Here is a 12,703-nt window from a genome sequence, read left to right on the forward strand (position 1 = left end):
TGTAAGTGTTCCTGCAAAAAAAAAAAAAGTCATTGAAATCTCTTTCTGGTTGTTCCATAATATATTATCTTCTGCTGAGCAGGGACATGGTAAGAGTGGTTGCCCTAGAGAAGGGGGGAGAAGTTAAGCAGTTCTTTGTTCAGGAACTAAATTTTGTCTTTTGTTTCTGCAGCAGAAATTTTAGCTTTTTGTCCTAAAGTCACTCATCTCCAACACAGAACTTTTCCATTCAGGTTTCTGTAACAAGAGGTTTGTAACTGCATCAGAAATTACAAGTGTATAAACCCTTGACTGAGGTAGCTGTTTTCAGGGCAAGGCTTTCTAAAATGTGAGATCCATTGTACTGATGCAGTATAATACTTCCAGTATGTGATGTAATTAAATGTTCTAAAAGCAACATAAAACATTTCGGTTCCTCTTTTAATGTGAACATACTGGAAGTATTGTTGTTAGGGATGGCTTAAAATTCACTGTTAAATACACTTACATAGTAAACATGGCAGTTGCATCTTGGTAATTGTAATAAATTTTTCAGAAAACCATTTCCAAAAGCCCACTCTCCTTTCCAAGTGAAATTTCAGTTGGCTCCTCAACACAAACCCTTCATTTCCTTGACATTCCAGCTATGTTTGACATCATCCTTAGCTTTTCATCTGGACCCATGACAGTGAACAGCTCGACTTTCCTCTAAACATCTGCTCCACCACAGATTACAATTACATCTTGGATAAACTTGTTGCTTTAAGTAGACTAGTCTTCTGAAATATTAATAAGAATTGAAGACTTACCTGATTAGTAAAAAGAATCCTGAAGCCAAGTTAGATCCAAGCACTATGCATGTAGAATGATGTGTATATGTTAAATTGAATTCAGAGTTGGGCTTTGAATGGGATTTTCAGAAGATCTTAACTGACTTAAGAGCACCAGTGTCACTGGGGCTTTGTTTTTAACTCTTGCTGGAGCTTTAAAAATCCTTCTGGTGTTGCTATAGGCCATATGAAATACTTGTATTTCAATAGCAGCAAAAAATCCAAATGTGATGAAAAAATCAAATTTTCAGCACAGATACACTTCCTTTTCTTTTGGATAAAGTAAAGAGAAGTTAGGCCACGGAAATGCACTTTTTGCTTAGTGCTGCAAACACCCATAATCTTTAGGTGATTCCCTAAGGGAACTTCTGGGTTGTGCTGAAAATGAAAGAAACAGCAAAACAGTTTTAAAGATGACAATTATGCATTTCTGTCTGCCACTTGGATTTAAGGCAGATAACTCAGGAAACTGAAATGTTCTGTTTCACCCCAGAGCTCTTCCCTAGCTCCTGTTAACTTCTGTTTTTCTGGAGAGCTGATTTCCTTTGCATGAGAATTAATCCCAGCTTTACCTCTTGTTTATTCTGGTGATAATTAAAATAGTAATGCTTATTATTTCTCACTTGGAAAGTAGCCTGCCATACAGACCTATGTTTGCTAAAAGTTAGATTTTGGTCATTCCCAGGTTTCACATGGGATACTTGGAAGCAGAAAACTGTTCTAAATCCCCTCATTAAGGAAATGTTCTTGTGGTGATGGGGTGAGCAAGTCCACGAGTGTGATCATAAATTACAAGATGTACTTTACAGGAAGACACTGTAAACAAAAGCATGTAAGGCAATAGGAGGATGATTGGATTTCTGTGTCTCTCTCTAGGAGCACTACTTACCTTTGGGAGAGTATCTTTATTCCAAGTACATACTGGTATCTTAAATGTCTTCCTAAAATAGCATATGTAACTTCAGACTGAACTTCTAAAGAGGGGGAAAAAGGAGGGAGGGAGGAAGGAGAGAGGAAAAGGAAAGGGAAGGGAAAAAGGGAATGGGGGAGGAGGTTTCATACTAACAGGCTAGCACAGAAAATAGATTTCCCCCCAAGACATACTATCAGCCTGTACAGGTAAGTGAAACAAAAAAATAGCAGCCAAACCAAAGAAAAAAACCCACAAACAGGCAGAGAGGAAAGGGACAAGTTTAATGATAGAAGAAAAATACAGATATTGAAAGTGGAAAACAGACAGAAGGGAGATCTCCAAAGGATTAAAATATTGCTACTTTCTACTTCCAGGTAAATGCAATATAAATATTTCCTGAGTTTTCCAAACTGTTTCCCCCCCTCCCCAAATTTCCCGTCATTCTCCTGAATTTTAAGAGAGAGATGGATCACTTGGTCATTTTCTTCTAATGCAGTCAGCATCTCAATCCAGAATTGAAAGGGGAGAGTGTAATTTTGGAGGTCCAGAATTCAAAGGAGTGATTTTTACTGGCTTGATTAGACTTTGATTTCCACCTGCTGTCTGCATCACAACCAAGTGCCTTCTTCTGAACTTTGATTGCAGTTTGAGTTACCATCATGGGACCAAGCTAAGGAGATTTTGTTCATATTTAGGAATGTTTTCTTCATCAAGATATAGTAGTACACCCCCCTCAACGATATAAAAGGTCCCTAATAGGTCTCTAAGTAGCTGAATGATAGTTTAAACAAGTATAGCAACAGATTCTGCCACCGTTATTCATAGAGGGATGCTTTAATCTTTAGCTTCACACTTGGGATGGATTTTGATCCCCTTGGTTGTGTGAGAGAGCACCTTGTCTCAGCCCTAGTACCACTGATGGTAACAGGACTGCTTTTACTGAAAGACATGCTAAACTACTCAAACATAGCTCCTTGGTTTCAGCAAGGCTCTGTATTTGCTTTGAAGACCATAAACTTCTTAAGGACTTCCTACAGTAGCAGTATTTCAATCCTTAGTCCCCAGTACAGCAAGTAAAAGGTGAAGGAATAAGACCAGAGTAAAAAGATTTAGAGTGGGAAGAAGCACTGTAGAACCCCAAGTGAAAATAATAAAATGTGTACAAGAGACCAATAGGAAGACATGGTCATAATTATGATTTACTGTCAATTACTACTCTGGGTGCAAGAATCAGTGCTCTTGACTATAGGTAGCCCTTCATTCTAAATCGCTGTGCTTTCACAAGAAACTGGTGCATTACACTGCAGCTGCAGAACCCAGCTGCCCTCTGACTGCTCCCTAATTTGGATTTACAGACTCCTCTCTTACTTGCTGGGTTTGAGGCAAACTCTGGCTAAAAATATGCCTGCACGTGGGATGTCAAATTTCCCCAAAATGGGAAATCTCTAACAATTTGTCCAGCTGTCTTTCCACCTCTTTTAGTCTTCAGAACACTCCAGCATCTCTGATAAGCACGTTCTCTGTGAAATCACAGAGGCAATTCATGATTTTTGGATCACAGCTGATCCACATAGCTTAAAAGCTAAGCCCCTGGCTGATCAATCAGATTCCTGTGGAAGGACCTTTGAGCCAGGAGAGATCCTGAGTGTATTCCGTGGCTCTCTGTGCAGGCTAAAGGTCTATCCAGTTGTATTCTGCTAGAGATCAGTCAGAGTCTAATACTGTGTCTATTTGATGCTATGTTAATAATACATATTACTATTAGATAATAAGGCACTTCTTTAAAAAAAACCACCAACCACCAAAGTCCTCAAATCCCTAGGTCATTAGAACACAGCTGGGGAGAGGGACAGAAAGAAAGCTCTTCTCTATTAATTTGACATATCAGGAATATTGCTTACTGTTGTTTCTGTTGTAATCCTAAAGCAAAAACCTAGTGTCCTGCTCACTTCAGGCAATGGCATCTCTTCATTTCAGAATGTTTGTCTATAAAGCACCTGGCAATACGCATAAATGTGCTAAAATTTGCATCTATTTTGATTCCTTAAAAAAGTTCAATGACTTTGGACCCAGATTTGAGGTGATACATCTGACATTGTTCAGTGAGCTAAGGAATAACACCACTGGCACCGTTGGTGTGCCGGGTGACCACTGCAAACCAGTGACTGCAAGCAACGTGGACACTAAGTTTGAGCTCTAAGGTTTACTCTGCAATAACTGATGGCTTCCACACCTGTGCAGTGACTCCAGCTTTCTTGGCTGAAAATTTTGGCCTCGGAGCAGTAAACAAAGAGGGGGTGGTGGTTTCTGGCTTAGAAAATGCAGAGTAGCCTGGAGGTGAATATGATTCGTTTACTGGGAGAGAGGCATTTGACTGGAACGGAGGTTGGGAACCGTAGGCTGGCACGGAGTACACTGAAGATGGCCGGGCCCTGCTGGGAGAGCCAGCACCGGGTGGGAGGAAGGTAGGCAAAGGTAGAGCTTGCTTGGAAGGGGGCAGCTTTGATGTCTGCTTCATGGCAAGGCTTTCCTTAGGAGGTTGGAAAGTAAATAAAGAGGGATCGAGTTGATAAGGTTGATGTTTCATAATATCCAAAGCATTGAGACCTTTCTTAGGTTTTCTTTTTGTATTTTTGGTGGCGGCAGCAGCAGACTTGGAGGAAGCCTTGGAAGCAGCAGGAGGGTAAGATGGGCAGTGGATGGGATTGTAAGCAACGGGTGGAGGCGCTCGGACATTAGATGAGTATTTCCAAGAAGCTGGCAAAGATGGAGTTGGAGATGGGGCTCGTGCCATGTTTGCCTGCACAGTCTCTGAATCCACCACATACTTCTCCATCCGGGAGTGCCTCCTGGCAAACAGCTGTGCTCCTTTCCCGCTCATGGCCGGTGGCATCTCGAAGGGTGGCTTCGTTTCCCTGGCACTTGGTGTGACTGGGGTTGGCTTCGGGGCATAGTTGGGACTTGCCAGGCTTGCCTGGGGCCCTTTGAAAGGACCAGCTAAATTGAGAGAACTTGGGGGATGGGCAGGAGAATGAGGATACTGTGGAGATTTCGGTGGTACAGGATATGCTGCCTGAGGTGAGGCTGGTGCTGGGAAAGAAGGAGCCTTGTTAGCAGCCGCAGCTGAAGGTGACCAAACCGGTGAAACTGGAGCACCGGCAGAGGGAGAGACCTTGAGTGAAGGTTTTGGAGCAACAGGAGGAGGGGCCTTTTGTTTAGATGCTTGAGTCTGCATGAAATTGCAAGCTTCTGCTCCCAAACTGAGGTAGTCTTCTTCAGGTCCTGACTCAAAACCAGCTCCAGCACCTTTTTTGCCCTCTGAATTGTGTACAAGCGACAACAGGGCGGGATTGGGACTTACTTTGGGTGCATCTTTGAAGTTGAACATGGGTTTTGAAGTGCTTCTCCTCTTTGCCTCTTGCAGTATGCCAGTTCTTTTAGCTGGCACGGCAATCCTTTCATCCCTGGATGCTATGTGTTCCGTGGGCTCCGCAGGTGCCCACATACTTGGGGCAGCCTTGCTGGCCACAGGAGCTGACACAGGTCTGTAGAAAGCCTCGGCTGGTGGGCTGACAGAGCAGTAGGGAGGTGGTGCTGCTGCATCTGAAAGAGGACTAGTGACATTTCTTACGGGTGAAAATGGTGCAGCTGCTCGGTTTTGAACCCCAGAAGGGAAGGGTTTAGCTGTTATATTCAAAGATGGTGCTCTGGGGGCTCCAGAGGACTGAAAAGGGAGGTTTGTGCCTGGTGCTAAGCCAAAGCCATTTTGTTGCACCATTTTGCTGTGGTTCTGGCTCACATCTGTGTAGCTTTTGCTCATGCAGGTCTGCTGCCTCGATGTTTCCTCCTCCTTTGATTGATAGACTGAAGAGCTTACTTTCTGGAAGTTCTCTGTCATGGTGATTTCCCTGTGTTCCTCTGTCTGCACTGAGCTGGCCTTCATCTCCTCTTGCTCTGCTGTAATCTGATCCATCCTCTGCCGTCTCTTGGCAAACATGAGGGCCCCTTTCCCTGTGCTGTCTGCGAGCGTCTGCATCTCCTCTCCACTCTTTGTCTTCTTCTCAACCTCGAGTAGACCACTGTCCCAGTCAAAGGTCACAATCTTATCGTCCTTGTCAATGTCAGAGAAGAAATCTTCATCTATTTCTGACTCGCTGGTTGCAAGCAAACTCACTTCAAAGGTGTTTTCTTTGTCCCCCTCTTCACCTTCGCCCTCCTCACCCTCGTCTTCGTCCCGTTCTAACTCCCCAGTCCCGTAGCTCACTAAAGTGTATTTCCTCGCCCTTTGGCGGCGCTTCTTGAACATCAACACCCCCTTGGAATTGGGGTTGGGAGCTGCTGTCAGCAGCAGTGCAATACTTTTACATTTAGATTTGGCTTCCTTGACCTGCTTCTCTGACAGGCTCTCGCTTCGTCGGAGCCCTGTGGAGAGAATCAAAGGACGCATTTATTTACAAGCTTCCCACACAATTACAATTGCTGCGTTTATCTATACTGAATGTTATCCACCCTCCCCTTTCCCTGTAGTAAAACATTTATTTTCTTCTATCTGGAAAGCTCATTATACTTCAGCTTTTCTCCCAGTATCAGCTGTGTGGTAAATTCCATCCCCAGCATTCCTTGGAGTCACACCCATGCAAGTTCAAAGGCTTCATCACTTTCTTTAGGACTCTCTTAGTTCAACCGGGATATTACATATGTCTTTATTTCTAGCATTCTTAATTTTTATTTTCACAGGTAATCTCAGCAGCAACAGGCAGGTGATGTTTTCTCACTCATCCAATTTCTGGTCAGGTATTTACTGAGTGTTTGACCACAATTCCTGGGCTTCCAGCAGCCATTCCCAGCAAGCCAGACTGTTTAATCTGAGATCAAATGAAACCGAGCATATTCTGTCAGACAGTGGTAGCAGCTTCTGCCATTTAGGTGTTTATTTTACTCCTATAGATTACAAAATGTGTATAGTTGCTATAGGATGCTTCTATGTATTAGCTATTTAAAAGCAAGTATACATCCAAAAAGACATACACAGAAAATTATTAGCATCAACTTTCTGCCCCTTGGAAGATGTGGGAGTTTGGCTCAAGGAAAGCAGGTTTCAGTCTTTTAACAAGCATTACTTGCCTGGAATATAATCCAAAATTCTGTAGAATATAAGAGCTCCAGAATATTTATTTTGAAAATGTGGCAAGAGTGAATACACAACTGACTTCTCAAGAGGATTCACTAGCATATATCAATGGCACATATTTCTTAAAGCATAAATTACTGGTTTTCATCAAGTCATGTGGAAGGGGAACAGATGCAGCTGTAAAGCTGATGGGTACTCTCTACGTCAGCCTGACTGCTTCCTTATTATGGAACATGGAGCATGTGCCTTATGGGGCAATGCTGGTCAGGTGGTGTCCCTGTTTCTTTCCTTTCCTCATACTCTACCACTACATCTCATGAGTGACAGCCTCAGTAGCTTCTCCCTTCAGAAAAAAAGCTGGAATTCAAAGCTCTTCCTTTTGAAATCGATGATCCCCTCCACCTAATTTCAAAAGGAAAAAATGTGCCTCTAATATAAGAAAATAGAACAGTAAATTATTTAGTATATTTTTCAAGCATAAATAAAGCAAACTTATTAAAGAAAGCCATGTGATGAGGTGTTGTCTATTCATGATCCTTTTAGCTGTGTCAGTAGATGGAGTCTGATACTTCTCCTATTAAAGACAATTGGAGTTCTGCCATTATGCCAGATGACAGCATGACTGGACCAATGGTTCTCACAAGAACTATGAAAAAGAGCATGGCACCCAAACCAGCAATTTGTAATATTTTATCGTGGGAGAGTCAAATCACAAAATCCTTGGCTCAGTCCTGTGACCATCCAAATGCTTACAGTAGTTACTGCAGACTATTTCCAAAAGTACAGGCTGTAGTGTTAGTGTTACCTGTTCAGGTAAATATAATCTGATTATTATTTACAGAGGAAATTCCTGCTAAAGAGATCAAGCACCTGTAAGAACTGTTCTTCTCTAGTTCAGACTGAAGTGCCGCATTATAACTTCTATTTTTGCAAAAAACATGCATAGTATTTGCTGCACACAGAGTATTCCCTCTGCTCAGCAAGTTGTTCATTCTAAAATGTAGGTAGGATTTTAATAATAATAATAATAATGCAAAAGCTTTTATAGATTTAATCAGTGGTTCCTAAGGATAGTGACCTGCCACTAGATGAGAAGAGACTGAGATTATCGTAGTTGACACAGGAAAAGAATTGGATCTATGTCCTGCTTGAAAGAAGAATTTATCAGGTAAAATTTAGTTCATGCTTTGTACTTTTGCCTTTTCAGACTGGCACTGCACGTAATTCATTAAGAAAGACAGGCACAGTCCCACAGTTGGTTCTGACTTCGCAGCCAAAATGTGAAGCATGTGCACTTTTCTTTTGTACTTCATTTAGTATGCCCAAAATATGTGGGTTGCATACAGACACTTAGGCATAAGTCACTGCTTAATCCACTTGCCAATAGGACACAAATGGTTGTCATGCTAAAAATATGCTTCCAGAGGAATTAGCAGTGGGTTAGCGGAGGAGTTCCAGCACTGCATATGAAATAGCTTGTTGCTACAGTATATCACTGCACACGTTCAAGCACCTTTGACATACTGCTGCTAAATCCCCAGACAGGATTCTTCACATTGTTGGGAAGGAGCGAGCCACCAACAGAGAGGTCCCAGATGAAGAAAATAATAAATAAATAAATAACTTGGTTAATTAGTAAATAATACACATCTACACTCGGCTGATTAATACTGGCTCCAGTGGCAAGTTTACTTCCATGTAAACTTCTTGGATGCATTTTGAAGCTGACCTCTGGGTATGGGAGTCAGGAGAAATAGCATGTTCACTTTACAGTCTGGAGAAGGCTGACAAAACCAAAAGGATCATGTAACAGTTATACACATGCTGGTGTCTGTCAAAATCTCTTCTGCAAGCAACATCAAGCTTTTCTGCTGGCCCTTTTTATTAACTTTTCAGAGCAGTGGCATGGCTTTGATTCTAGATAATGCAAATGTCTTTTGCTATAAAAGGAGAAATCCCCAGGATTCACATGTGCAAGCAACTTGCTCTTTTTGTTAATATTCTACAGATTGCCTCTGAATATGCATTAGAAGACCAGCAGAGTTCAGCCCTTTCTGGAGATGTAAGTATTTTTAGTTGGACAAAGTCATGAGTTACTTTCAAAGTGGAAGTCTAGTAAGCACAGTTATTCAGCACAGTTAAGGCGTGGGTATACCCTTGGCTCATGACCAGGAGCGTTGTATTACCCTGAAAGAATATCTAAAGCAAGAACAGAAACATTCTTTGAAAGAAAAAAGAAGAGGGAAAGTTAGAAAACAGCAGGAAAAAAAAATATCTCTAAACATTTCTTTCTAATGCCTTCTAAATCCTGAAATTATATCTAAAGTTACAAAAGATGCCCTCAGGCAGTGCAAATGATTAGATGATTAGATGGGACATACTTACTTGCGTGCCTTGCCCTGTGCTTGAGAGGTCTGTGTTCCTTTTCCGAGGGCTTGTTGTCTTCTCCCTGCTCTGTGCCTTCTGGTGAGATTGCAAAGGAGAGGAGGGAAGGAGGTGCTTCTGACTGCCCTCCTTCTGCTTGAGAATCAACACACCCCCTTTCAGACAGAGACCTGGGCGCTTCCTGCTCCCTGTCTGAACAGTCTAAGATCACCTCCACCCTGGGGATAGATGGAACTGCACCTTGGATCCTCTTGACCTCTTTGCTGCTGGAAAATTGGACTACTTTGTTTGACCACTGGACGTTGCCCTCTTTCACGCCCAGGGGAATTGTGATGAGGGGGCTGGTCCCATCCTGTTGTACACTGGCTCCTCTTGCTGAAGGGGGGCATTTCTCTGCCCCCAGGAGAGTCACAGCAGGAGCACTGGTGCCCTTGTGGGTGTCACTGGAGAGGGACAACTGCAGCTCAACCACAGTACCTGGCCTTCTTTCTTCTGCCTTCCCTCTGAGAGCAGCCTCGTCTGCCACAAGCACTTTGGAGGTGCCTATCACTTTAGGAGTAATTCTGTGGCTTTGTGTGGTCTCTTGTTTTGTCTCAGAAAAGTTTACGTTGCTTTCTGCTGCTCCCTGGTGAGTCCCACTGTATATCTCTGTGATGCATAAATCTCCACGGGGTATCTCTTTTGCTGTGTTAATTTGCAGCGTGGTGTTCTCCCTATAGTCCTCATTTTTTATGTTCTCAGGCTTTCCATTTGCTCTTTCAGCACTCAGGGTTTCATTTATTCCACTGGAGGATCTGCACATACATAAACAAGTAATTCCAGAAATTAAGCTGCTGTAAGCACAGCCATTGTAAGTACAGTTACAAAAGCAGTTTCTCTAGAGAATTTCACCCCTTATATTAACTGTGGTACCTGCTAGCAGGTCCATATAAATAGAAGAATTTTCTCAGAATGTAGAGGTCTTAAATTGAAGCATCTTTGTATTGTTCAAGATTCTCCAACATAACAGTTCAGTAAGAGGGAAATTACACACCAGTGGTAGAACTGTATCATTCCTAACATCAGTGTACTTTCACAGACACATTTCTGTTATAGGGTTTCCAGGCAAATGCTGCTGAGACTTCTGGGACAATATTTCACATGTTCATCAGAAAATTAACTGTGCATGATGCCAGAACAGGGGTTAATTTTTGGCTCTGTGGCCACTGCTGCAACTGTGTTAGGCACCATCCTCACGTGGAGTTCCTGTACCACACAGTTCACTCTCTAAGGGATACATAAGAACCGGATGAGGATCAGAGGGAGGGGAATGAATACTTAAAAGACACATTCAAAGAATTCCTGTGAGGATCATCGTCCTTATATATCATGGATCAATTAAAATACTCTGGGCCTATTCCAGTGATCCAGCATAAAAGGGTGGTGAACTTATGCAATATTTCCTACTTATTTAAAAATATGTATTTCTAACTGGAAAATGTTATTTGCACTTCCTGAAGCCTAATATATATCTCAGTGTAGCTTCTTTCCCTAAACTCTTAATTGCCCTGGCCCAGTTAGGCTGTTTTACTGGTGTTACTCTTTAACTCCTCCTTTCAGTACTCTGGACCATACTGACTACTATTAATTTGGGAAGAAACCTTCTCTGTACAGCAAGACTACAGGATGCTATTAAGACTTTCTATTGACTAGAAGGTAGCAAAACACTTTTTCAAATGAGAGAAGCAGTAAGTTCCCTCAGTAAAGTATTAATATTAGATATCATGGAGATTTTCTAAATCAAAAGCAGTCCTGGGTATTCTGAAACTCTGAAACTCCCTAAAAAGAAAGGCTGGAAGAAGCAGCAAAAGACATAAATCTGTCAGTGCACTGAAGAAGCTCCAATATCACTTGCTTTTCTAGCCATGCAGCACACTGTTTGTGGCAGTCTGGGTCTGCCTCAAACAGCACAAAATGTGTAACATCCATTTCACCACATGTGGAGCTACATAAAGGTCAGACATTTTAATTTAGGGAGCTCCTTGTGAGTGCTGCTGGATCCCATCAGATTATGCTGTTTGGATGATCAATTGTACTGCTCTCAAGCACAGATAAATTACAGAAATCTGTAAACATTTCCATGTAAGATATGGACTGGGGGCTGGGCCAGCTAAATGTTAGCCTTTATTGGTAGCTGAGTGATTGTGTGTATGTGTGAGAGGGAAAGATTTCCACCTTAAAAGGCCCTTGCTACGTATGGATATACTTCTACTCTATATAGACATAACTGTTATCCTCTGTCGAAAGGCAGAATACTGGGTCTGACCTCTTTTTTGTCATTTAAGATTCTGTTTTGTCAAATTATTACTTTTGTTTCAGGCCTTTCCAGCTCGCTGCAGGAACAACAGCCCTGGTGTAATTCCAGGAAGGAAGCAGAACCCATGGAGTCGGCACGGCAGGGTTTGTCTCAGGCTCATGTTTTACTCCCTACATGGTGCATTTCATGTCGGTATGCACTGAGCACACTCCCTCCTTCCCCCTGGAAATGTTCTTTCTAGACTCAGCAGTAGCCCAGGAGTTGCTCACACTGATGTGAAAAGGGCAGGCTGATGTTTCAGTCCCCACTCCCCGTGTTTTTCCGGATACATCTGTTCAGCATTTGTCGGGAAGGTCAGGAGATGCTCCCCCACATGGCATCTGGAGAGTGCCCGCCCTGCAGGGTGTCGCTTTCCTCTGATCCTGCAAACAGGACATTTTCTGGGCTCTGCTGCTCACTAACTGACTGTGCTTTACAGGGAATTGGGAAAACTTTTTGTAGACGTCAAAGGCCAAGTAGCATTTTTTTAAGCTACTTTGGAAGCCTAATTTGCCTCCCCGTAAGATTAATAAGAGCAAAATTGGACCAACAATTAACGCCTGTGAAAACCTCATCCTTCATGCAAATGGTTCAGGAACAACCAGAATATTCCCAATGGAAAATATTCTTCTCTGCCAACAAAAGATACTTAGATGTAAAGATCACCATTGGAATACCACTGTAATTATTCTTTCCTCGTGATTTCAAGAGTTTTCTTGAGGTGGCTGCTAACAAGTGGCCACTCAGGAAAGGAAGGATTTGCTTCTCATTGCTCTCAGAGGATGCTAAGACAATTCCTGAAAAGTCCTTCTGGTGGTAGTGCTGAGAGGAATAGTACCACAAACAAGGTGGGAGGGGAAGAGAACTGTTTCGGTCTATTCTCCCATACTTGGGAAGATACTGACAGTACAGGCTGGGATTTGGGAGAGATGAGCTGGGGAGAAGAAATTCAAAGATTCTCACAGTGAATTCCTTTAGAACATTTTGTCCCTTTCAGAGAGTTGAGCAACTGCAATTTCCTTAATATTTCTACCAGACATGGTTTCGTTCCATGAAACACTGAGTTAGGTGGTCTAAGCAGTGGTTTGGTTCTGATTTTCAGGACGTGCCTTGCTGTTCACCATACATTC

General features: G+C 42.5%; 1 protein-coding gene across 2 annotated transcripts in view; it reads right to left on the reverse strand.

Moving 5' to 3' along the window:
- Positions 1-12,703, reverse strand: part of SYNPO2 (synaptopodin 2) — a 77,111-nt gene that overhangs the window by 12,571 nt on the left and 51,837 nt on the right. For both annotated transcript variants that reach the window (XM_032686863.1, XM_032686864.1), the window contains exons 3-4: positions 9,239-10,032; positions 3,956-6,144 (exon numbers count right to left, since the gene is read on the reverse strand). In XM_032686863.1, the coding sequence (XP_032542754.1) occupies positions 3,956-6,144; positions 9,239-10,032 (2,983 nt within the window). The remainder of the gene's footprint in view (positions 1-3,955; positions 6,145-9,238; positions 10,033-12,703) is intronic.

Source organism: Chiroxiphia lanceolata, chromosome 4, assembly GCF_009829145.1.
Source record: "Chiroxiphia lanceolata isolate bChiLan1 chromosome 4, bChiLan1.pri, whole genome shotgun sequence".
In the NCBI taxonomy this organism is placed as follows: domain Eukaryota; kingdom Metazoa; phylum Chordata; class Aves; order Passeriformes; family Pipridae; genus Chiroxiphia; species Chiroxiphia lanceolata.